Genomic DNA, 23,143 nt, shown 5'->3' on the forward strand with positions numbered 1-23,143 from the left:
AAACAACTAAGTGATAGCAAGATATATAACAAGAAACAATATGGCTATCACAAAGTAAAGTGCATAAGTAAAGGGCTCGGGTAAGAGATAACCGAGGCACGCGGAGACGACAATGTATCCCGAAGTTCACACCCTTGCAGATGCTAATCTCCATTTGGTGTGGTGTGGAGGCACAATGCTCCCTAAGAAGCCACTAGGGCCACCGTAATCTCCTCACGCCCTCGCACAATGCAAGATGTCGTGATTCCACTAAGGGACCCTTGAGGGCGGTCACCGAACCCGTACAAATGGCAACCCTTGGGGGCGGTCACCGAACCCGTACACTTTGGCAACCCTTGGGGGCGGTCACCGGAACCCGTCAAATTGCTTGGGGTGATCCCCACAACCTAATTGGAGACCCCGACGCTTACCCGAAGCTTTACACCATAATGATTGAGCTCCGAACACCACCAACCATCTAGGGCGCCCAATCACCCAAGAGGAACAAGCTCAAGGGTACCAAGCACCCAAGAGTAATAAGCTTCTCAACTTGTAACTTCTAACTCAAACCTATGCACCAAATGCAATGGCAAGGGCACACGGAGTGCCCAAGTCCTTCTCTCCCAAATCCCACCAAAGCAACTAATGGTAGAGAGGGAAATGCGAGGAAGAACGAAGAAGATAACATGAAGAACTCCAAGATCTAGATCCAAATTGTTCCCCTCAAATAGAGGAGAAAGTGATTGGTGGCAATGTAGATCTAGATCTCCTCTCTCTTTTCCCCCCAAAACTAGCAAGAATCCATGGATGGAGAGATAGCAAGCTCGAAGAGGGTCGACAATGGGGGAAGAACACGAGCTCAAGAGATAAGGTTCATTGGGGAAGAAGACCCCCTTTTATAGGTGGGGAAAAATCCAACCGTTATGCTCACAGCCCGCACAGAGCGGTACTACAGCTCATGGGAGCGGTACTACCGCTAGGGTGGTGGAAGCCCTTTGAAAAACAGCAGTGAGGAGGCAAAAGGCCAGAGCGGTACTACCGCTCGTCCCCACGATACTACCGCTAGGGGTAGCGGTACTAATGCTAAGGGTAGCGTACTACTGCTTGCGAGCGGTACTAAAAAATTACATCCGTGCCTACCACCACTGGACTTAAGACGAGTTTTTGCTCCGGAGCGGAAGTAGCCGCGGAAGTAGCTGCGGTAGTACCGCTCTGGAGCGGTAGTAAAAAATTACATCCGCTCCAAGCGGTAGTACCGCTCCCAAGAGCCGTAGTGAAAAATTACATCCCCTCCAAGCGGTAGTACCGCTCCCATGAGTGGTAGTACCGCTGCAGCCTTTTTAAGGACACCAAAACTGACACAACTTCTGCAAACGGACTCCGAATTCAACGAAGTTTGTTCGAAAGCTAGCGACAAGGGCTAACACAATCTTGATAGAAATAACAATAAGAAGGAAAATAGAAAAGTCCCATAAGAAAATGGTGAGAACCCTTCCTCGAATAAGACCGGTAAAACCTCCAACACCGAAAACGCAATAGAAGAAGCATGTGAACTCCATTTTCGATGAACTCGAGCTTGTGAAGAAGATGAACATAAGCTCCAAATCTCACAAGGAGAAAACCAAACAAGAACCAAGAAATATGATGCAAGCATGCAATGGTTTGAGCTCTCTACGAACGATACGATCAAGATACTCACTTGAGAGCCCCCTTGATAGTACGACAATCGATCCTATAACCCGGTCTCCAAACTACCACCATGAGACTGGTAAAATAGAGAACCTATCAAGGCCAATCCCTTGCCTTCCACAAAGTCCACTTGAGCTAGATGTAGACGATCTTGACTTCCTCAAGTTGGACCACCTTTTCTTGATTGCGTTGGCTCGGTGAAGACTAGTAGATTGGTCCCCCATACTCCACTATGGGTGAGCCCCTCTTTGGCACATCTTCACAAGTCCATTGTCACCACAATGGACGGCAATCTTCAAGCACTTGATCTCTTTGTGATGCATCACTTGAACGTGCACACCGCAACCTAACCCCACAAAGAACTCTCACTTGGTCCCTCTCAGTACATCTTCTACGCTTTGTGTGTTGATCAACTTGATTCACCCTTTGACTTAGTCTTGATCAACCTCTCACATGACCAATCTTTAGGTAATTCCTTGAATAGCACCTTGGTCATCACAAACTCTCCTTGAAACCAACAAATGGACTCCAAGAAAAGCCTATGGAAAAATCCTTCAAATATAACTCAAGGCAACCATTAGTCCATAGAGATTGTCATTAATTACCAAAACCAAACATGGGGGCACCACATGTTCTTTCAAAAGGTATCGTCGAAACATCACAAGGTTCAGTCCAGTGATCAATATTCTTCTGATGAGGATGACCATGCTAAGTTGATAAAAATTGCTAATATTCAACAAAATTCTCTTGAGAAAAATGAGAAAACCCTCAGGAAATCTGAAGGGTCGTTGGTTGAGGAGATGGAGAAAAGCCAGTCACTGACCGAAGAGTATATCACTCTCAAGTCATGAATGGATGAACTCTCAACTCGTCATGATTTTCTCTCAGCAGACCACGAAAGATTGACCTATGATTACCTGAAAAGGAAACAGGAACTCGAGGCGCTGAGAGAGGCTCGTGAGTATTTGATGAGAGAAAATTATCTTCTGATCCAACAACTTAAAGAGAAACCTGAGGTGTTTGAGCCATTTAAAATGCCTTGAACGAACCAATGCTGAATCATCTGTGAATGCTAATCCCTCGATCGAGGAAAATGGTTATGTTTCTGATGAGAATGCCAGGTTAAAGGATCTTCTTCAGATTGGAATGTTCAAGTCACTCAAAGGGCATCAAACCCTTTGTGATGTCTTGAAGAAGTCCATCCTTCACAAAAATCCCAGGAAAGAAGGTATCAGTTTCGAAAGGAAACTGAATGACAATGACACACTTACTGGGAACCTCATCAATACCCTCAAACAGTGTGGGTTCCCGCAAAGAGCACAACGCTCGATCCAACATTACTCTCAGGATATGACTCTCCTATCCCTGAATATCCTGATGATGATTCTCTGAGCAACTATAAGTTGTTCAAAAATTAGCATGGTGAGGTTATTGCTCGCTATGTTGGACCAAACAGCAGGAATGGCCCTCCAAAGAAGGTTATTTGGGTGCCTAAGAAAACTGTTGATGCTTTGCCTATTTCTCCTCATCTAACTATGCAGGCGGAAAAAGTTCGACAAAATGAGTACATGCATACTTCATTCAATCATTTCACTCATGTCTCGGGAAGGAATTTCAATGCTTATTCCTTCAATTATGGTCCTACCTCATCGAACAACAAAGAAATCATATCCTGCTTGCCCTACTGTTTCGAAGCCACCTCCCATGATGTGGGTGGTTAAGAAAGCCTAATTATTCTGCAGGGCTCTGTCTCCTGGTGTACAAAATGGGTAATGGATAGTGGATGCACTAATCACATGACCGGAGACAAGTCGTTGTTTGTCGACCCCAACTTAACTGCTTCTCCTCTGAAGGATATCACTTTTAGCGACAACAACAAAGGAAAGGTAATTGGGCTAGGTAACATTGCTATATCCAAGGACAAATCCAGTGATGAAGTTTTGCTTGTCCAGTCTCTTGGATACAATCTTATGTATCTTGGCAAGCTATGTGACCTAGGCATGCTAGTTTTATTTTCGATATCCAAATGCATTATCTCCATGGCCACTAACAATTCCTTCGTCTTTGAGGGATATAGAAAAGATTATCTGTATATTGTGGATTTTTCTAAGGATCCCTCAGTTCAAACTTGTTTGCTTGCAAAAGCAACCGAAGGTTGGCTGTGGCACCGAAGACTTGGTCATGCAGGTATGAGAAATTTGCATACCCTTGTGAAGAAAAATCATCTCCGTGGAATTCCTGATGTAAAATTCGACAATGATTGTCTCTGTGCTGCTTGTGAAGCTGGTAAATTTGCTAAGAAGCATCACTCCTCCAAGACAATCATGACCACTACAAGACCACTGGAAATTCTTCACATGGATTTATTTGGTCCATAGAATTATGCAAGTTTCGATGGCAGTCATTATGGTTTGGTTATTGTTGATGATTTCTCTCGATACACTTGGGTATTCTTTCCCGAAGACAAAACCTATACTTATGATATCTTCAAAGGCTTCGCCAAGAAGGCCCAGAATGAATATGATGTGCGAATTAAGCATGTCAGAAGTGATAATGGAACCAAGTTTAAAAATACTCGTATCAATGAATTTCTTAATGATCATGGTATCACTCATGAGTTCTCTGCTGCATACACTCCTCAACAAAATGGAGTTGTTGAACGGAAGAACGTAACTCTCATTGAAATGGCAAGAACTATGCTCAATGAGTATAAAACTCCCATCCGTTTCTGGGCTGATGCTATTAACACTGCTTGTCGTATTATTAATCGTGTTTATCTTCACAAGTTCCTTAAGAAAACTTGATATGAGCTTATCACTGGAAAGAAACCAAATGTTTCTTATCTACGTGTTTTTGGTGCACCTTGTTACATTCTTGATATGAATCATTCCTCCAAGTTTGCACCTAAGGCACATGAAGGTTTTCTTCTTGGCTATGGCTCAAACTGGCATACGTATCGGGTCTATAACTCTCACCACATGAAAGTTATGGAAACGGTAAATATGCGGTTTGATGAATCTAACGGCTCTCAAAAGGAGCACCTGCCAAATGTGCTAGATGAACCGCTGATATCGGATGCTATTCAGCAAATGGCCATTGAGAGTGTCAAGCCCGTTGAAGGAAATGCACCAGGGTCATCTGATGATGATGCTCCTATGACTAGAGGAAGAACTCGTCAAGCCACCGCCGAAGCAAATGCTCCTACGAATGGAAATGGAAATCAAGATCAAAATGCCGATCAAAATGGTAATCCTGAAGGAAATGATGACTCAAATGCTGATGTTGATGATAATGACAATCACGAAGAAAATGCTCATCCTCGTGTGGCAAATCGAGTTGATCCCTCCTTAATTCTCGACGAAATTGAGAATCCAGGTTATCGACCTACAACTCGTTCACGCACTCATTTGGCTAACTATTGTGGAAGTTTCTCCTTTGTTTCACTGGCAGAACCTACCAAGTATGAAGAAGCCATGAATGATCCAGATTGGATGAATGCCATGCAAGAGGAGTTGGTGCAATTCAAATTAAATGATGTGTGGGAACTGGTTGACAAACCGAATCCCAAGAAGCACAATATCATCGGCACAAAATGGATATTTCGCAATAAGCAAGATGAAAATGGTATTGTGGTGAGAAACAAAGCACGTCTTGTTGCTCAAGGATACACACAGGTATAATGTATTGATTTTGGTGAAACATATGCTCCTGTTGCACGCCTTGAGGCAATTTGCATTCTTCTCGCTTATGCAAATTGCAATGATATCTTACTGTATCAAATGGATGTGAAAAGTGCCTTCCTCAATGGTGAAATTGATGAGGAAGTTTATGTTAGACAGCCACCTGGCTTTGAACATCCTGAGTTTCCTAACAAAGTTTTCAGGTTGAAGAAAGCTGGCTAAAGCAAGCTCCTCGAGCATGGTATGACACCCTGAAGAAGTTTTTGCTCGACAAAGGGTTCAAGCCAGGATCCACAGATCCCACACTTTTCACTCGTGCAGTTGAAAATGATTTATTCGTTTGTCAAATCTATGTGGATGATATTATCTTCGACTGTACTAACAATGCTTGCAACTTAGAATTCGGGAAGATGATGTCCGATAAATATCAAATGTCCATGATGGGTGAACTCAGATTCTTTCTCGGACTGCAAATTTGTCAACAAGCAAATGGAATTTTCATTTCTCAGGAGAAATATCTGAAGAAATGCCTGAAGAAGTTCAAAATGCAAGATTCCAAAATGAAGGGCTATAAGACTCCTATGCCCACGAATGGTAATCTAGATGCAGATGTGTATGGTAAGGACTACGATCAGAAAGCCTATCGTTCGATGATTGGATCTCTTCTTTACCTCTGTGCATCCAGACCTTATGTTGAGTGTTTGCATGTGTGCCCACTATCAAGCTGCACCAAAAGAATCGCATCACCAAGCGGTTAAGCGCATTCTGAGATATTTGGCTCACACCCCCACCTTAGGCTTATGGTATCCTAAGGAAGCATAGTTTGATCTTTTTGGATATTCAGACTCAGATTGGGCTGGTGACTTGATTGATAGAAAATCTACCTTAGGTACACATCATTTCCTCGGTAGATCTTTGGTCTGTTGGTCTTCAAGGAAGCAGAATTGTGTATCTCGATCTCTCTACGGCTGAAGCCGAATATATTGCTGCTGGCACTTGTTGCACTCAGTTATTGTGGATGAAGCAGACTCTGAAGGATTATGGCATCAAGGTCAAACATATTCCTCTAGATCGTGATAATGAGAGTGCCATCACAATTGCACACAATCTTGTGCAACATTCTCGCACTGAGCATATTGCCATCAGACAGCATTTTTTTCATGATCATGTTGCTCGGGAGGATATTATCGTCAGTCACGTCAAGACCGAAGACAGTCTCGCTGATATTTTCACCAAGCCTCTCGATGAGAAAAGATTCTGTGCGTTATGGTGTGAGCTAAATATCCTAGACTTCGCTAACGTGCAGTAAGCTGGACTCGGCACCCGTGCTAACACTTTCACATCTTTGAAGGAATGGGTGCATAACACTTGAAGAGTTTGAAACTTTTAACAAAGTGAATGTTTCTTTCTGAGAGTGAATACATTAACGAAGAACTAGACTAACCGAGTGCCACGATAATTGTGTGATGCTCGGGGTCATACAGTTCTTATATGGTGGGTTACGCCACCACCATTTTACTTCTAGCTTCTCTTCGTTCGTTGGATTTGGTTTCTGTCCGAATGCTTTTCTCTCATAGCTATTTGCTCTTATGCTTGTGTTTCCGTCTGAGTAAAATGTCTAGGACCATGTTTTTCCCCTTTGGTTTATCTTTTCCGGTCTATGTTGTTCCATTACAAGTGCTCAAATTTCATCCGGAACGAAACTTATCTAGTGTCCTTGACCACGATTAAGATTCGGTCCGAACTTTTATCTACTTTGCGAAAGCTGTCCAAAATTTGGGATTTCCCGCCAAGTCAGGACCACTACCACGCGCAACACATAAACTACCAGTTCATCCTATCTGTTGAATCGCAATCGTCTCTGAGTTGAGACCATTCGATCAAAAACCTCAACGTACGGTTAATTCCATTCGCCTATATAAACCGCGCCGCTATCTTCTTTATCTTCTCTCCTTCTCCTCGCTCTCTCTCCACCGAAACCCTCGCCGCAGTGCTCCATCTTGAGCTTGATGCCGACGACCCCTTCGCCGCTTAGTTGCCAGAAAGAGGTCACCAGAGTCATTCCACGCCGCCGCGGGACATCTTCTTCCTCGCGCCGCCGTAGTTGCTGCACGTCACCGAGTTAGGGTACATGTAGTTCGAACTCGAACTTCCATTCTTCATGTTTCGAGTTTATCTGCGGTTAATTATCTTCGATTTTACCGCATTTATTAGATCTAAGTTTTTATCTTCCTAGTGCGGATTTGGTTTGTAGTATTTTCCTCGCATCTGAATCAATCAGATCTAGGATTTGTCGTTTGCGTTATGCTTCGTTCAAATGAAATGACTAGCTCGTTGTCTAGTAATCTGATTCAGACCTACTAGCTCGCTCTATATGTTCCATTCCTTCGAATCATCTCTCAAAATCTATATCTGATTCTTCCTCAAAATGTTTTGTTCGAGAAAACTTTCGCTGAGTATTTGTGACCCTGTCCCCCTTTTCCCTTATGCACTCGGTGGAATCGGCCGCGGATTCGACGAACACGACGACTCCTTGCCGGATTTGGGGGACTAGCACGAACTGCGGAGATTTGAGATGGTGGAGAAGGAACTTTCAGAGCAAATGGGCGAGAACGAAGTGCAGTTTCAAAATGGGAACGGTGGGGTAGAGCGACGGAGAAGAGAAGTGGCGGGCTCTTAGTCAACTGCTTCCTCTGAAATTGGTGCGCGCACCAACCGTACTCCACCCCGACCGCGTGGCACCCGAAGCGTGTCGCGAACTGTCTCGAGCCCAGCCGTGCGGCACATGGACGATGGGATCGCCATCGGACGGCGCAGAAGGGTGACTTAGAATTTTTTTTTTTTTTAAGGAGACCCTCTCAATCTTCACAAGGTGCACAGCCAGCAGCTACGCCTGGCACTTGTCGCGCCGGCCCATACGAGGCCCAGTTCCCGACACGGGCCCGCCCCGCCGTTCATCCTCCTCCAAACCCTCCACGCCTTCCAGAACCTTCCATTCCCCAAATGGCCGTCTCTCTCCTCCCCGCTCCCCACCGCTCCTCGCTCCCTCGCCGCCGCTCCAGCCGCCGAGAGGAGAGTTCGGTCCCGTCACGGCAGACGCTCCACCACAATCTTCTCCATTAGGGCCGGCGACGGAGGTACGGGGAGGAGGGTTTTGGTGTGGTCGCTTGGTTGGGAGGGTTCTTGGGGTTTGGGTGTATGGACCCAATGCTGAGTCTGGTCAAGGAGGAGGAGGAGGATGGCGACGGGACAGGCGACTCGCCGGGGGCCACGGCGGCACCGAGGCCGCTGGAGGGGCTGCGCGGTGCCAAGCCGTCGCTTTTCCTGACAAAGACGTACGACATGGTCGATGACCGGAGCACCGACGACGTCGTGTCGTGGAGCGCCGGCAATAACAGCCTCGTCGTCTGGGATCTGCACCACTTCTCCACAGTGCTGCTGCCGAGGCACTTCAAGCACAGCAACTTCTCCAGCTTTGTCAAGCAGCTCAACACCTATGTAAGCTACCAAGCCCGATTCCCTTGACCCCTCTTGCAAATTTGCGATGCAACTGATTTGTTATGCCTCGATGCGAGTAAATGTTTGCATGTTCTTGATGCTCCCAAATGCAATGCTGTGATTGTTACCTGTGAAATTGATGTGATTTTTGCCATTGAGATTGTGTTGCCAAATTTGGTGAAGAGAAGTACAGAAAAAGAGTCAGTTACAACTGCAGAATACTATTGACTATTCTGGTTCAACAGTGGGGATGTCATCTCTTGTTTACTATGAGCAGGACATCTTGCACTTCCGAAAATTGGTGGTATTAAACTAAACAAGCAGACCTGAATCCTATAAGTGCATAACGGCTTCAAAACAAAAGAAATCCTAGAAGTGCATAGGACTTTATGTACCCAGTTACATAATACTAAACGCCTTACATTTTGAGACAGAGGGAGTATTTATGTAGAGAAGTGCACAGGAACCCCTCGCTAGTAAACTTCAGTTAATAAGAAGGCAACACATTCTCAAAGTTTTGCCTGTTGGGCTGGATGTGCTGGTAAAACCTTGGACTTTACCTGTTCTTGCGGACTACTGCTCCAACGTACTATATATCTTATGTCATCATCAAGAGAAAAGAACTTGTTGAGAAAAAAGATCATTCTGCCTTCACACGCATTTATCCTTACCCTGCTAGTGTCATATTTTTTTCATAAGATAATGAACTGCAACATTGTCTTGCATGTGTTGTACAGTTGCGTATTTCATGCCTTCGTATTAGAGCCTCCTCTTGCTGAATTAATAGCAGTTGGAATACATTCGTGGAGTACCACATTATTTGGACTTATTTGTGAGCATGTGCATGGTGCCATCGTAGGTCATATGTCACTGTGAAATGTTTATCTTCATAATTCATATGGCTGTTGCACTGTGCTGTTACCTACTTTCACAATGCAGCGGTTATGGTTGCAGTCTCCTTCCCTTTTTTGCCAACTTGGCGAAGTACATAAAAATGTTGGATGTTGAAGGTTGCTATATGTTACTTCCTCCATACCATAAATAAGTGACGTTTTAGACACACCTTCTGTCAAACTTTTAAAACTTTAACTATGAATAGATTCTAATTATTCCGTTTGTAAATTTGAAATTGATATGTTATATAGTTGTCTCGGAAGGTATTTCTGGAATATTATATTTTGTAAGGCTTGCACATATATTGTATTATAAATCAGTGGTCAAAGTTACATTGAATAGCGTGTCAGTGTCTAGTGTCACTTATTTGTGATATGGAGGGAGTATTAACTAGTCTGGTGAATACTGCAGATATCAGCTCTCCTTCTTTATGTTTAGGGTGATTTGTTTACTATTTAAGAACATGTTGGTAGTACACTAAAACAAGCAGAGCTAACTCCCAAAGGTGAATAGGAATGATATAATGTCCTATTACAGTATTATTCTTTAGAAAAGCATAGGGAATCCCAAGCAGAAAAACTGAAGTTAATAAAGAAGCATATTGACACACTTTAGTTGAATAGAACTTCGGTGAGATATAAGTAAAAGCTGTATTGTAAGAATTTCTCGTGAATTACTTTCCTAAGTTCCTTTTTTCTCATGTTACCATAAAAAGGAAATCAGCATTGTGAGCAAAATGTTAAATCCGTGTGTTTGCATTCATTTTTCTTTGCCCTGCTAGTGTTATATTTATGAGTAAATTCACTTAACGTTAGGTAAACTGATGCTTGTTGCACTGTTATTACCCGCGCTCCCTGTTTAGTGGTTAATGTGCATTCCCCCTCTCAATTTTGGGACCTTTTCACCGAATAAAGGCTGTATTCTAAAATTACTTCAACATTTTATCCATCAACATCTTTATTCTTCTATGAGAGTCGATAGTTCTCTTCTTTTTTACTACATTTTTCATTTTTTTCCCTCAAAAGAAAAAAGGATGAAGATGAAAGAAGAGTTCTGAACAAATGTAAGGAAGAAACAACTGAAACGGTTTACTTAAACATGTTCTAAAGAGGTAACCAGAAGATACCCTGTTGCAGTTCCATCTCTTCGTACTGTTGCGGCTTATGGTCCAGAAAGAAGTAAAATGTAAATATAGCGTGTTGTTTTTTCCATGTTGAGAAAGAATTAACATTTTGCTACACACTTGCATTAGAAGTCTCCTGGAAGTAACTTTTCCCTGATATGCTGTTTGTTCGCTTGCCAGGGTTTCAGAAAGGTGGATCCTGATCGATGGGAGTTTGCCAACGAGGGTTTTTTACGTGGACAGAGGCACCTTCTGAAGAACATCAGACGTCGAAGACCTCCCGCTAATACTGCTCCAAATCAGCAATCTCTTGGATCATACCTTGAGGTGGGACACTTTGGAAATCATACAGATACCGACCAGCTGAAAAGGGACAAGCAACTATTGATGGCAGAAGTGGTGAAGCTAAGGCAGGAACAGCAGAGCATGAAAACGCACCTGAAAGGCATGGAGGAGAGGCTACGTGGGACAAGCAACTATTGATGGCAGAAGTGGTGAAGCTAAGGCAGGAACAGCAGAGCATGAAAACGCACCTGAAAGGCATGGAGGAGAGGCTACGTGGAACCGAGCGGAAGCAGCAGCAAATGACAGCATTCCTGGCACGTGTCTTCCGGAACCCTGAATTATTGAAGCAACTGATTTCCCTGAATGGGGTGAGGAAGGAGCTCCATGACGCTATGTCAAAGAAAAGGAGGCGTAACATCGATCAGGGTCCTGAAGCTGATGACATGGGTGCTAGTGGCAGCCTGGAGCAAGAATCACCTGTTCTGTCTGATCCCTATGAGTCAGTGGAACTTCTTGGAGAGGTGTCGGTGGAACTCCTTGCTGACGGCGTCCCACCTGAGCTGGAAAGTTCAGTGGCACTCCTTGCTGATGGGATCCCACCTGACCTGGAAGGTGCGGCAGAACTCCTTGTTGATGTGATTCCATCTGATCTCAACGACTCAGGCATCGACACTGACGGTGTAAAGCCACAGGATTTTGGTCTTGGTACCTGTGAAGTGCAGCAGAACAGAGCCCAGGGGGTGTTGCATGATGATTTCTGGGAGGAGCTGATGAGCAGAGCACTCAGCGAGGAGGATGACAGCCCGGTTAACTTGGACGACATGGATGCGCTGTCTGAGAAGATGGATTTTCTCGTCCCAAACAGTCCGACCCGCGCAACCTAGTTCCAATTTCATTCTGTTATATCGCCGTGACTTCCGCCCTGTTTCGTCTGTCCACCCTGCAGTCTGTACGCAGGGAATTCTGCTGTGTCGATGGTGATTCCCCTTCGTGTCTGTCGTCTAAACTCTGCAGCGGGACATATTTCCATGAAACCCTTACGAGTGTTTCCTCCGATTGAGCTTAGAGATCTGTTCGTTTTTCAGGCAACATAGACTGTCAGTCTGTAATGCGGGTAGTGCTAGCGATTGAATGACGCATGTTCTGATCTGTACGGTGTAAGACAGTTTTCTGGGGTTAAAAAAGGTGTAGTATTGTAGATGTAGATTTGTGTACATTGGTTGTGTTTGCTGCTCACGATCCTTGGGCGTTGCGACAAAATGGTGACGAGACCTGATTTGGTCTGGGCGTCTGGCTATCCGACCCATTATTTTAGCTTTCGACAGGTTACCAACTGCCCCCTCTGTAAAGAAATATATGGTGATCTAAACGCTTTTATATTTCTTCAAGGGGGAGCATTCTAGCTTCCTGCAGTGCTCATGGTTGTAGTTGTGCAAGCAAGGCGGCGCCATTCTCCGGTGATCGAATGGTCCAGACGTGTCCTTGGTTTGGATGTATATAAATTGGATCTTGTGTGGACCAAAATGCTTTTCATTATCTCATGTTGTATGTATAACATGCAGTCCTCTTGCATGGTTGGTTTGAAAAAAAAATGTTCTATGGATGAAATTTACTGCTTTTATTATCTATAAAATCGTAGAGCTGCTTACCATCTACTCCCTCCGTTCCTAAATATTTGTCTTTCTAGAGGTTTCAAATGGTGACTACATACGGAACAAAATGAGTGAATCTACACTCTAAAATATGTTTATATACATCCGTATGTGGTGACCATTTGAAATCTCTAGAAAGACAAATATTTAGGAACGGAGGGAGTAGGAAGCATAAACCACACGACCTAGCGTCAACCAATCACAACCGCACCCATCCATGAACAGTACGAACTAAATCATGGGAGATGTGAGGGATCCAAACGGCAAAAACATTACAAGACAGATGCTAAACAGATCATCCAGTCAATACACCGCGACCAAAATTCAGACGACCCAACTTGTTTCTCCGTCAGAAAAACATTTCCCCCTGTGCCAAAAACCCTATAGAGCTAATCAGAGTCTTATCTAGCTAACTCAACTGGCCTGCGAGGTGGAAGCTGCATCAGGCTGCTCATCGCCAGTTTCTCCGTCCAAAAATATTTCCCGTGCCAAAAACCCTATACAGCTAACAGAGTCCAACCTAGCTCACTCAACTGGCTTGCGAGGTGGAAGATGCATCAGGCTGCATGCTCATCGCCAGTTTCATGAGGCTGTGCCTGGCAAGTACCAGGTTTAACAGCATCGCCTTCTGGAACTGCATCGTGTCCTGCCGCAGGCTTGTTGACACTTGCATGCAGTAGCTTCAGTTGAGCACCCGTTGCACCCGTCTAGATCAGTGTGCCCTGGCTGGGTCGACGGACCGGGCTGCATTCCTTGGATTGTTAGCGACCGCCTGACCAGTGACAATGGATGCTGCCCATAAACTCCGGGCTGCAACCCTTGCTGTGGGTAGGCCGCAGCGGCATGGCTTGCTAGCTGCTGATAGTTCGCATTGTTAGCAACCGTCTGACCTGTGTACGTTGGCCGAGTCAATGGATACTGCCCATATACAGCAGGCTGCGTTCCTTGCTGCAGGTAGCCCGAACCGCCATGGCTCGCTGGCCGCTGATAGTTTGCATTGTTAGCAGCTGCCGGATTGGTATACGCTGGCTGAGTCGATGATACTGCCCATAGACGGCACACACGGCAGGCAGCATTCCTTGCTGTGGGCAGGCCAAAGCGACATGACTCGCTGGCTGTTGATAGTTTACATTGTTAGCAACCACATGATCAGTACACGCAGGCTGAGTCGATGGATACTGGCAATAGACACCGGGCTGCATTCCTTGCTGCGGGTAAGCCGATGCAACATGACTAGCTGGATGCTGCGGATAGTTTGCATTGTTAGCAAACGCCTGATCAGTGTAACCTGGCTGAGTCGGTGGATACTGCCCATAGACGTCGGGCTGCATTACTTGCTGGGGGTAGACCGAAGTGGCCTGGCTCGTTGGCTGCTGATAACCACTTGAAGATTGCATGTACCCATGAGTAGCACCCGCAGTTGCTCCATAGGGCTGACCATAACCAAGTCCTGGTTGAGGTGGCACGGTTGAGCTCTATAATGCATATGGCTGCTGGGCTGGAGTTGGTCCTCGGTAGTTTGTGCCTGGCATAGGAATGCCATTGCCTTGCTGAGCTCCACCAAAAGCAGACTTTCCGTAGGGATCTTGCTGTGGAGGGTAAGACTGGTATGCTGTCTGAGAATTCACTGACTGCTGCCCATGGAACTGCCCATTATACCCTTGCGCACATGTAAGTTGGCCCGGGGCAGAGTGTCGGTAACTGCTAGTATAACCAACAGGTGCTTGCGGGCTCCAGTTGCCGTAGTGTATTGGAGCTTGAGCACCAGTAGGACCTCTAACTGAGTCATACATTGGAGCTTGAACGCCACTGGGAGGACCTCTAGCTGAGTATGTGTTGTAAGAGGCATAATAGTCATAACAACCACCCTGATAAGGTGCCTGACCTGTACCGCCGCCTGACATTTGGTTCCAGCCAGTATCCATGCCACCTCTTGATGCAGTCTGCTCAGAATATACACCATCAAGAAGGTACTGTGGGTTCTGATAATACATACCTCCCGGGTAGTCATGACCATTGTTAGAACCCCATTGAGGCGCTCTACCAGGCTTGTGCCCACCCATCTGTGAACTGGATCTTGGAAACTGAACACACAAAACCACAAGACTATCAGATAGAGAAAACAGATTTAAACATAAGCAAGGGAACTGAAATACACCAAACTAGTCTGCTGTAACTAGAAGGATATACTTGAATGATGGGCAGGACTCGCGACTATAGACTACATGAATCTACTTCGATAACTTGCAAAGATTAAATGAACAGACATTTACAAGATGAACACAACAAGTTATCATGCATGACAAACTCAAGAGATGTAGTAAAACCACGATAAAACATGAAGTGTTACTGAGCTGACAGAATATATATCATTCCTCTAAAAAAGAATAAATAAATAATAAGCCAATATAGAAAACGCAATAGATGGGCATGTAAAGTTTCCATGGTGAATACTCCAAAAGGCAAGAAGTTTACACAGGAAAAAAGAAGGTTGGCTTAGATTCACTTTATCTGATGCATAATGGAGACACGTATAATATCATGTATACTTCCAAACATGACACAGAACTCTGCAAACATAAGGATGCCAATTGTCGGGGGAAAAATGATTATCAGAGTGATATGCCACTAATATCACAAGGCATATATCACAGACGTAAGTGGCTTACGTCTTACCACTGCTGAAGAACAAAGCCCGACTACCCATCTTCTGTACAACAGTGGGTGATGGTCTGATGGAGAATAATGAATTACTGAACCCAAACATATTAACATATTATAGAGCTGTATCAGCACTGTGAACCATCATCTAGCCAAAAAAGAACTCTTAAAATAAAGCAATTTAGTTTTTGAATTTATCTTTCTAAGATCCCAGGGGTCATGAACAACCAAAAACAATAAGGCCTTGACATTGTGATCACATAGTTGAAGAGCATACAACTTTCTGCACCGATGGATGGAAAAAACAAATAATACCTATCATATGGTTCATAGCTACCAGGGCTATCAATGAAGGTTACAACAGTCCGATGCAAAACTGTAATGGAGATATCGTACGATCAACAACTTATTATGCCTTACAATCAAGATGGATAGCTAATGCCAGCAGTCTAGTAAAACTCAAATACTTGCTCAATCATGGTAACATAAAAAGTGCAAGCAACATTTCAAAACATAAAGTGCATCTAGCAAACATGGTTTTTAACTTCATGCAGATCCTACATGTATAAGACCAAAAAAACAAATATAGTTCCCCTTAAAATCTTCAAATAGCATAGAGCAATGTAACAGATTAGATACAGATAAGTATCAGAAGCACCTGACTGATGAGTTCCAGGACCATTGTTCTTGCAATCTCTATTTGATTCCAATTCCCAGTAAGTCGTATTTTTCTTTCTGTGCAAAGATCACCTTCAGGGAGATGTCCCGGGATTAACTACAAAAGACGAGATTAGTTTTCATTTTGAAGTGAATAAAAAACATCCATGCATATAGTCATAGCACTGACCTGAGTGTCAGCCCCGGACTTAGTTTTTAGAGCCTTAATGGTCTCACCTCCCTCCCCAATGACCAACTCAGCCTGCATATTATGATAAAAGGAAATATATCAGAGCACTTAAGTAAATTTTATAGCCGAGATATATTCTGTTAAGGCTCACCTTGTCATTTGGGACATGGATGTCCACTTGCTCAGCACCAGATTGTGGAGTCCCAAAACTTCTAGCAGCGAGTGTAGATGAATCACCTACATCAACCTGAGACAGGATATAATTTAATTTGGATCAGCTTCGTCATACTACACAATCTGGATTTTAGCATTTGAGGTGATCTGCAGGCATCTGATAGTTTCCGCAGATTTATCTTCCACATTCAGCTACCAGCTTAGCTTAACAAAATGCAGAACTGGTCTGAAAGTGAATGTCAATTAAAGCTTCTCGGGAATACATGCATAGAAATACCATCTCAACTTATATGACCTAATTCTTGCCTATTGGACCCAATGCCCGTTAAATGATTTATTTCAGAAATTTTGGGCCCAATGCAGCAACTAAAATATGTTTCGAATATTTTGGGCCCAAGGCAGCAACTAAAATATGTATATTCACACAGAAATAAGCACTGAAACAGCATAACAAGGATAAGTATACAGTACCTTGCTTTGAGGAATTTCAGTTTTTCGCGTCACTTCTTGGGTAAGCGCCTCATCACTCTGCTGTTCTGGTGAGGGCACATCATCTTCTTGAGGAAGTTCTGAACATTCTTTTGGACCATCTACCTCAGAGCTGCACAGCATGCTTTCATCGACAGGAACCTCCCCGTTCACCACTTCTGATGTTTCAGGTTCATGCACTTCAGTTTGAGTAATACCTAGTGCAGACAAGAAAAAATAAAAAAAATCTTATTCATGACAACAATGTGATATATTACGACAATTCAACTCATTCACTCTAAGTCAACAATTACGACAATTACACAAATAACTCAATGACGACATCAATTCTTTAACCCTTTTGATTGCTTGTGAAATTGAGCAAGAGCACCATACGCAATCCTTCATACCAACTCGACCCTCATTTGGTCATTTTATATATGTCATCTCCCTCCCGAGGAAACAGATATCGCAAGGGGTGACTGGCATTGCTCGGAAAAAATCACGAATCAGCGTAGAGATCACGCAAAATATAGCACGCCTAGACATATATTACACAAACACGAAAAGGGTGCCACTCCGCGCGTCGAACCGAGACGATGTAAGGTAAGACACGAGAACGGCGAATAATATACCTGACCCGTTGCCCTCGCCGTCCCCGTGCGGCCGCCTGGACCCTGTCTCCGCCGTCTCCTCCTCCCCTTCTCCTCCCACCCCCGCCCGACCCTGCTCCGCGTCCATCGGCAGCATCGCCTCCTCCCCTTCTTTCCCGCCAAGCTTCCTCTTATAATCGAGACCAGGTGTAGGCACCGCCCCCTCCTCCGCCATCGGCGTCGGCACGGTCCCAGCCGCCGTTTCCGTAGCCATGACCGGCGCTGTCGCTTGCGCGGGCTCGCTTGTCCTGGCGCTAGCGTCGGTCTCCGCCATTGGTGGGGGTGGGCTAGGGTTTTGGTTTTGGCGCGAGGGCGCGGGGGGGTCGTGTAGCGGGGAAGACGGGACTCTGGAAGAGGGAGGCGAGGCGAGACGGGCATCGCTATGTCGCGCTGAAGCGCGCGAGCATATGGGCCGGCCCAGGTTCGCGTGTACTACACTGCCTCGTTTTCTTTTCTGTTTTTTCACCTTTTTTTCGTTTTTTGATTCCATTTTTTAAGTTTGTTTACACTTTAAAATAGTATAAACATATATATTACAAAAATATACTTTACATAATATTTAGAAAAATGTCAATCATGCATTTAAATTTTTTTGAACAAGTATTTGAAAAAAGTTTGATCATGTATATAAGAATGTAGAATAAAAAAGAAAAAGAAACAAAGAAAAACCAAAAAATAGAGAAGAAAAAAGAAAACCAAACAGAAAATGGGGAAGAAAATGGAGAAGAAAAAAGAAAAGCAAACAAAAAATGAAGAAAACCCAAAGAAAACTGAATAAAAGAGAAAAAAACGGAGGAGAGAAAAAAACCTCTTTGACCTCAAGTAGGTTGCGCCCTACAGTTCATCACGAACTCCACACGTAGCGCAGTGGCTAGCGTCGCCATAAACTATCCCTTCGAACTCGCGTAAAGCGAGAAATAGCGCTCGTGAGGCGAAACAATTGCGAGCTCGGAAGAGACGGTGGGTTTTGGGTCATGAACAAGTTGACGGCGGCAGAACTGGGCTTTTATTACACAAAGTTGGACTGGGACGCAACTAAACGTATCCTGGACATCTGGGTCCAGTTTACTTTAGGCCTAGTATATGACGGCCTTAACGTGGCCTTTGAAAAAAAACTTAATTTGATACCATTGTCTAAAAAAACTTAATTTGATACCACCCTAAAATGGTGGTGATCCAAATTTCTATATCTAAATGGTTGTAGTGTAAAAAATCCTCTTATATTATGGGACTAAGGGAGCAGTTGCTAATGACCTATTTTCTTAATTTGCGAGCATGTCACCTCATCGTTCGCAAAAAATAAAGCATGGCACCTCATCATGCATCATCCATATAAAAAGGCACACTTTAACATGCAATCATAAATAGGAAAAAGCTCACCTCAACATGAAAACATGCATTAAATTTTTCATTCTATTATGCTATTTATACTTAACAAATATTGACGAATATACAAAATCAAACACAATAAATCATTTGTATTTTCTAGATTCTATTCTCGTATTATTCATGTTCCATATAATTAAATCCCATTCAAAATACTGAAAATATTTCCGCAATAACGTATGGAGTATCTTATAGTATACCTAAGTAGTTGATCCTCACTAAGTTCTATTTTATCTCAATATGCACACATGTCATATCATCAAAGGCCCATCTCAACATACATGTGGAAAGTTTTTTCATTATTAGTTGATCCCACTACTTCTCTCAATATGCACACATTCCACTTCTTCACACATGCCAACTCATAAAAGGGCCACCACAACATGCATGGAAATGTTTCCATCATTATGCTACCTATACGAATAATCAAATACAATATATAATAAGTATTTTAATATTTAGTTTATATATTATTGATCCATATATTCATGCTAATCTATCTACTCTTATAAAAAGCAGAGTTGGTGATGATGGTGTGCTTGCCATCCTACAATATAGGCCGTCCGATCTATATCTAACGGATAGGAAGGAAACTATGACAATTTACCCGCATTCCTCTCCACATTTACGGATAAGGCCTTCTCTAGTTCATCATTTTCTCCCACAAGATCTTGATGTTCCGTGCAACGCACGGGCATCTTGCTAGTACAATCAAATGTCATTGAAATATTGCTGACAATATCCTCAATAATGCACGGGGTACCATCTAGTATAAATTATGTTTAAAGTCGAATGGTGCAATGTTTGACAAAGTTTATAACAAAAAGAGGCAAAAACTACTATAAAAATGGTATCACTAAATACACTAATAAAGTAAATGTTTATATTACATATAGTTAGTAGCATAGTAAAACTTTATATTATGTATATTTAGCCAAAAAATAGCTTGTAGTATTATAGTTATTGGTTGTTTTTGTAACAAGCTTAGTCAAATTTTGAGCCATTTTACTTCAAACAAAATTTAATGATCCCCATTGGGGAGACGGAGGGAGTAAGAGGCATAGAGCTTTGTCGGTACCATTTGCGTAGTTTTGACAGGATATGTTCGGTATAATTAGTGGGAGGAAAGAGGAATAGTGTTGAAACAACCCAATCAAGATTTTTTTTCTAGATTATGAAAGTGAACAAAGCACAATAGACAGCCGAGGATTTGTGGGGAGCGGTTGAGCTAGATAAATACTTTCGGGGCCCGGGGGGCTAAAGGAAATATGAGGATCTGACGAGGAGATGCATTTTCCCATTTAGGCCACCCTAATATATTTACCATTTACATTTGTTTCCAAATCTTGAGGAAGGGGCAGTTCCCCCCTTGGCATGCACACAACTTTGCTAGTGAGGATGATTGTGGATTGGCCGTGACCTGGGCAACTTTCCTTCGCTTTAGATGCTTTGAACGATGGAAAGGGCATGCATGCATGGCCAGTGTGCTCGTTGATTGGACCTAGCTTCCCCTTTGAACATTTTTGGCCTCAAGTATTGACACGGTTGCCCAAGGACAGTCGATCTTAGGAAAAGATGGTGTGACATGGGTCGGCATGTTGTGTTATTTTGTGGCATACGTGTTCTCTTCCGGTATGATGATCAAAGTCATGTTTCGAAAACTCTTACCGTGACACATTTTTTCAAGGAAACCGGCTATAAGCCACCAAAAAACCGCTCAAATTAACTTGCAGCACAACCTATGTGTTTGTCCTCCACAAAGCCCCCGCCACGTCTAGAACCACCTCTGATTCTAGTCGTCCTCATCCTTTTGCAGCGCATGTACCCACCGGGATGTCGTCAGAGCTCTCATCGTCATGCTCACTATATGAAACAAGGGAGGGCGAGAGCAAGTTTCTCTAGTCCTACTACTAGTTTTGTTGTTATGCTTACTTAGTAGTTTTGTTGCATGCCTCTAAGTTTATCTAATTCTACTAGTAGATTTTTCTAGAATTGCTATATTTGTATCATGTTATTCTTTTCTTTTACCGAATTATTTTGTATTTAGAAAGAATTAATTAAAATCTCTCATTCATCGCCACTCCTTTGGTCGATAATTTTGATCCTACACTTGCGATGTGGGTTTGGTCGACGGTCGTTTGCACGAAGTTGGAGTCGCTTGCTCATGGAGAAGTGTTGACGATGACATCAATGTGCAACCTCAACAAGACTTCTTCATAGTGTTGTGTGTGTGTGTGTGTGTTGTATTTTAAGTATGCCAAATCAGCGGGTTATGACAGTTTTTGCCCAGATTTTTGTTAATTAACTAGACAAATCTCTTCTTCTTAACTAATAGATTGCCACAGGAAACCACGGTCACCTATGGGACCAGGAGGCCCCTTGCTGGTTCGGCAGGGGGCGACGCGTTGCACAAAGAGCAGAGGGGCATGGGGCAGCACGACAGAGATCACACATGCAATTTACCCAGGTTCGATCCGCCGTGAGGCGTAAAACCCTACTCCTGCTTTGGTGATTTGATGGTGGAAAAGGTGGTGGTGGGCGTAGTACACTTGCCCGGCAGGGGTTGCCTTGGGGCAGCAGCGACTACGCGTGTATGGGGGTGTGAGTTATCCAACCTTCTAACCCTTTCTACGGTTGACATGGGCCTCCTTTTATAGATCAAGGGGTCACCACAATGGCAAAGTAGTTATTATGCACTGATATGATAGCAAACAGTGCTATCATACCTAACTCTGCGGGCTGACAGGGCGCATTAAATGCACCGCTTAGTGTCACATCACTGGTTGCCCGGCAAGGCCTGCCTATCTTGACAGCTCCACGCCTGTTCTCTTGACACATCGCAGGACGGGTGTCATATATGGGTTTCTTCTATAAGGAGAGGCATCCATGTGGCGAATGACTGCCACTCAGTAACTTTGCGGCTTGACACCGCACGAATTGACGACGCGGGTCATGGTTGAGTGGGTGGTGAGGTGGTTTTGCCTCCGTGTGCCCCGGCAGGCCTTGCCGGGGCGCTTCGGTTGCTTGTTTCTTCTAGGGGTGGCCTCGCCCTTTGCCGGGCTCGCGTGCCCAGCAAAGGAGGCCTTTCTCTTGGCGATATCCTGCTTCTCTGGCTCGATCTTGGTCTCTCTGATCTGCATGTTGGTCCTTTGAATCTCTTGATTCCTTGCACTCTGACTTGGGCTGGTGCTCCAATCTTGTTCCCATGCTTGTGCATAGTCTGGGCAACAGAACCAGGGTTTGTTGCACCGACAAAAGCCCCCGGGCCTGCCCCGAACACGCTGCCGAGCGTCGTCGGGGTAGGGCCTAGTAAGTGCACAGGCAAGGGTTGCTTGAAGAGGCTAATCTCTTAAGGTCTCTTTTGCTTCTTCATTAGCCTTGATTCCGGGCCGATTTCCGGTTTCTCCGCGCGTCGTGTGCGATGTCGTGGAAAAACTTCGATCGTGTCCCATGGATTCTCCTCGTCCCATGATCACGGGGCGGAAACTGCCTTCACACTTGCCTCCTGTTCCGCACGCACCTGCCACATGTTCCGCATGCAGTAGGCGTGGTAGGTGGTGGATGCGGAGGTCACGGAAGGAGTGCCATGGCTGAAAACCGAGCGCCGATGGTTGGAGCAGAGGATCGGCCTCGGTCCTTGAGTCACAGCGGGTGCAGAGAGGCCGCATTGGAGGAGAGGGGCGGCCGTTTCCTGTATTAGGAGCCAGCCCCGGCCACATTTCCCTAAAAAAAGGAGTCGGGGCAGTGCTTCCATGCACACACTTCTCCTTCCTCTCTGTTATCCTTCTCTTCTCGTCATGGTGCGAGGGCGAGGGCGTGGCAGTGCCCCGGTGGCGGCGACGAGGGCTTCTACTCGACAGTGCGCCCCTCCTCCCCTGGATCCTGAGGCAGCGGAATTGCCCGTGAGGAGGGGAGGAAGGGGACGAGGCCGCGGTCACCATGGCGCTCGAGGAGGAGGGTGTGGCGGTGCCTTGGTGGCGCCCCCGCCGGCGGCTCCTCCCCCGATGGAAGGCCACGTCAGTGACCAACCTCGGGAGTTCATCATCAGGCTATACAAGCCTTTGTGTGGTCATCTTCGCCTCCCAACTCCCTTTGCGCGGGAGATGGAGCTCGAGAAACCGCGCGCTCTGCGGCTGCACATTAGGGGCTGTGGG

General features: G+C 44.6%; 2 protein-coding genes across 2 annotated transcripts; one reads left to right on the forward strand and one right to left on the reverse strand.

Moving 5' to 3' along the window:
• Positions 1-8,240: 8,240 nt before the first annotated feature.
• Positions 8,241-12,352, forward strand: LOC109773645 (heat stress transcription factor A-2b). Its single transcript, XM_073510970.1, is given in 3 exon segments — positions 8,241-8,846; positions 11,044-11,239; positions 11,242-12,352. Coding segments are annotated over 3 exon segments (1,287 nt in total). The 5' UTR covers positions 8,241-8,546; the 3' UTR covers positions 12,033-12,352.
• A 1,593-nt stretch (positions 12,353-13,945) lies between these two features.
• Positions 13,946-17,877, reverse strand: LOC109773654 (uncharacterized). Its single transcript, XM_020332364.2, has 6 exons — positions 17,586-17,877; positions 16,954-17,168; positions 16,460-16,555; positions 16,309-16,380; positions 16,120-16,236; positions 13,946-14,884 (listed from the first exon to the last, which is right to left on the reverse strand). The coding sequence occupies exons 1-6, from the start codon at positions 17,875-17,877 to the stop codon at positions 14,276-14,278; spliced, it is 1,401 nt and encodes a 466-aa protein (XP_020187953.1). The 3' UTR covers positions 13,946-14,275.
• Between the last annotated feature and the right edge of the window lie 5,266 nt (positions 17,878-23,143).

Source organism: Aegilops tauschii, chromosome 3 (assembly GCF_002575655.3).
Source record: "Aegilops tauschii subsp. strangulata cultivar AL8/78 chromosome 3, Aet v6.0, whole genome shotgun sequence".
Lineage (NCBI taxonomy): Eukaryota > Viridiplantae > Streptophyta > Magnoliopsida > Poales > Poaceae > Aegilops > Aegilops tauschii.

Bases quoted from the DNA above. Each gene is read 5' to 3' on its own strand.
- LOC109773654 (XM_020332364.2), bottom strand. From the start codon at position 17,877: ATGGCGGAGACCGACGCTAGCGCCAGGACAAGCGAGCCCGCGCAAGCG. The intron at 16,556-16,953 runs GTACTGTATACT...ATCCTGTCTCAG, and splicing joins CTGAAATTCCTCAAAGCAAG to GTTGATGTAGGTGATTCATC. The intron at 16,381-16,459 runs GTGAGCCTTAAC...CATAATATGCAG, and splicing joins TCCATGTCCCAAATGACAAG to GCTGAGTTGGTCATTGGGGA.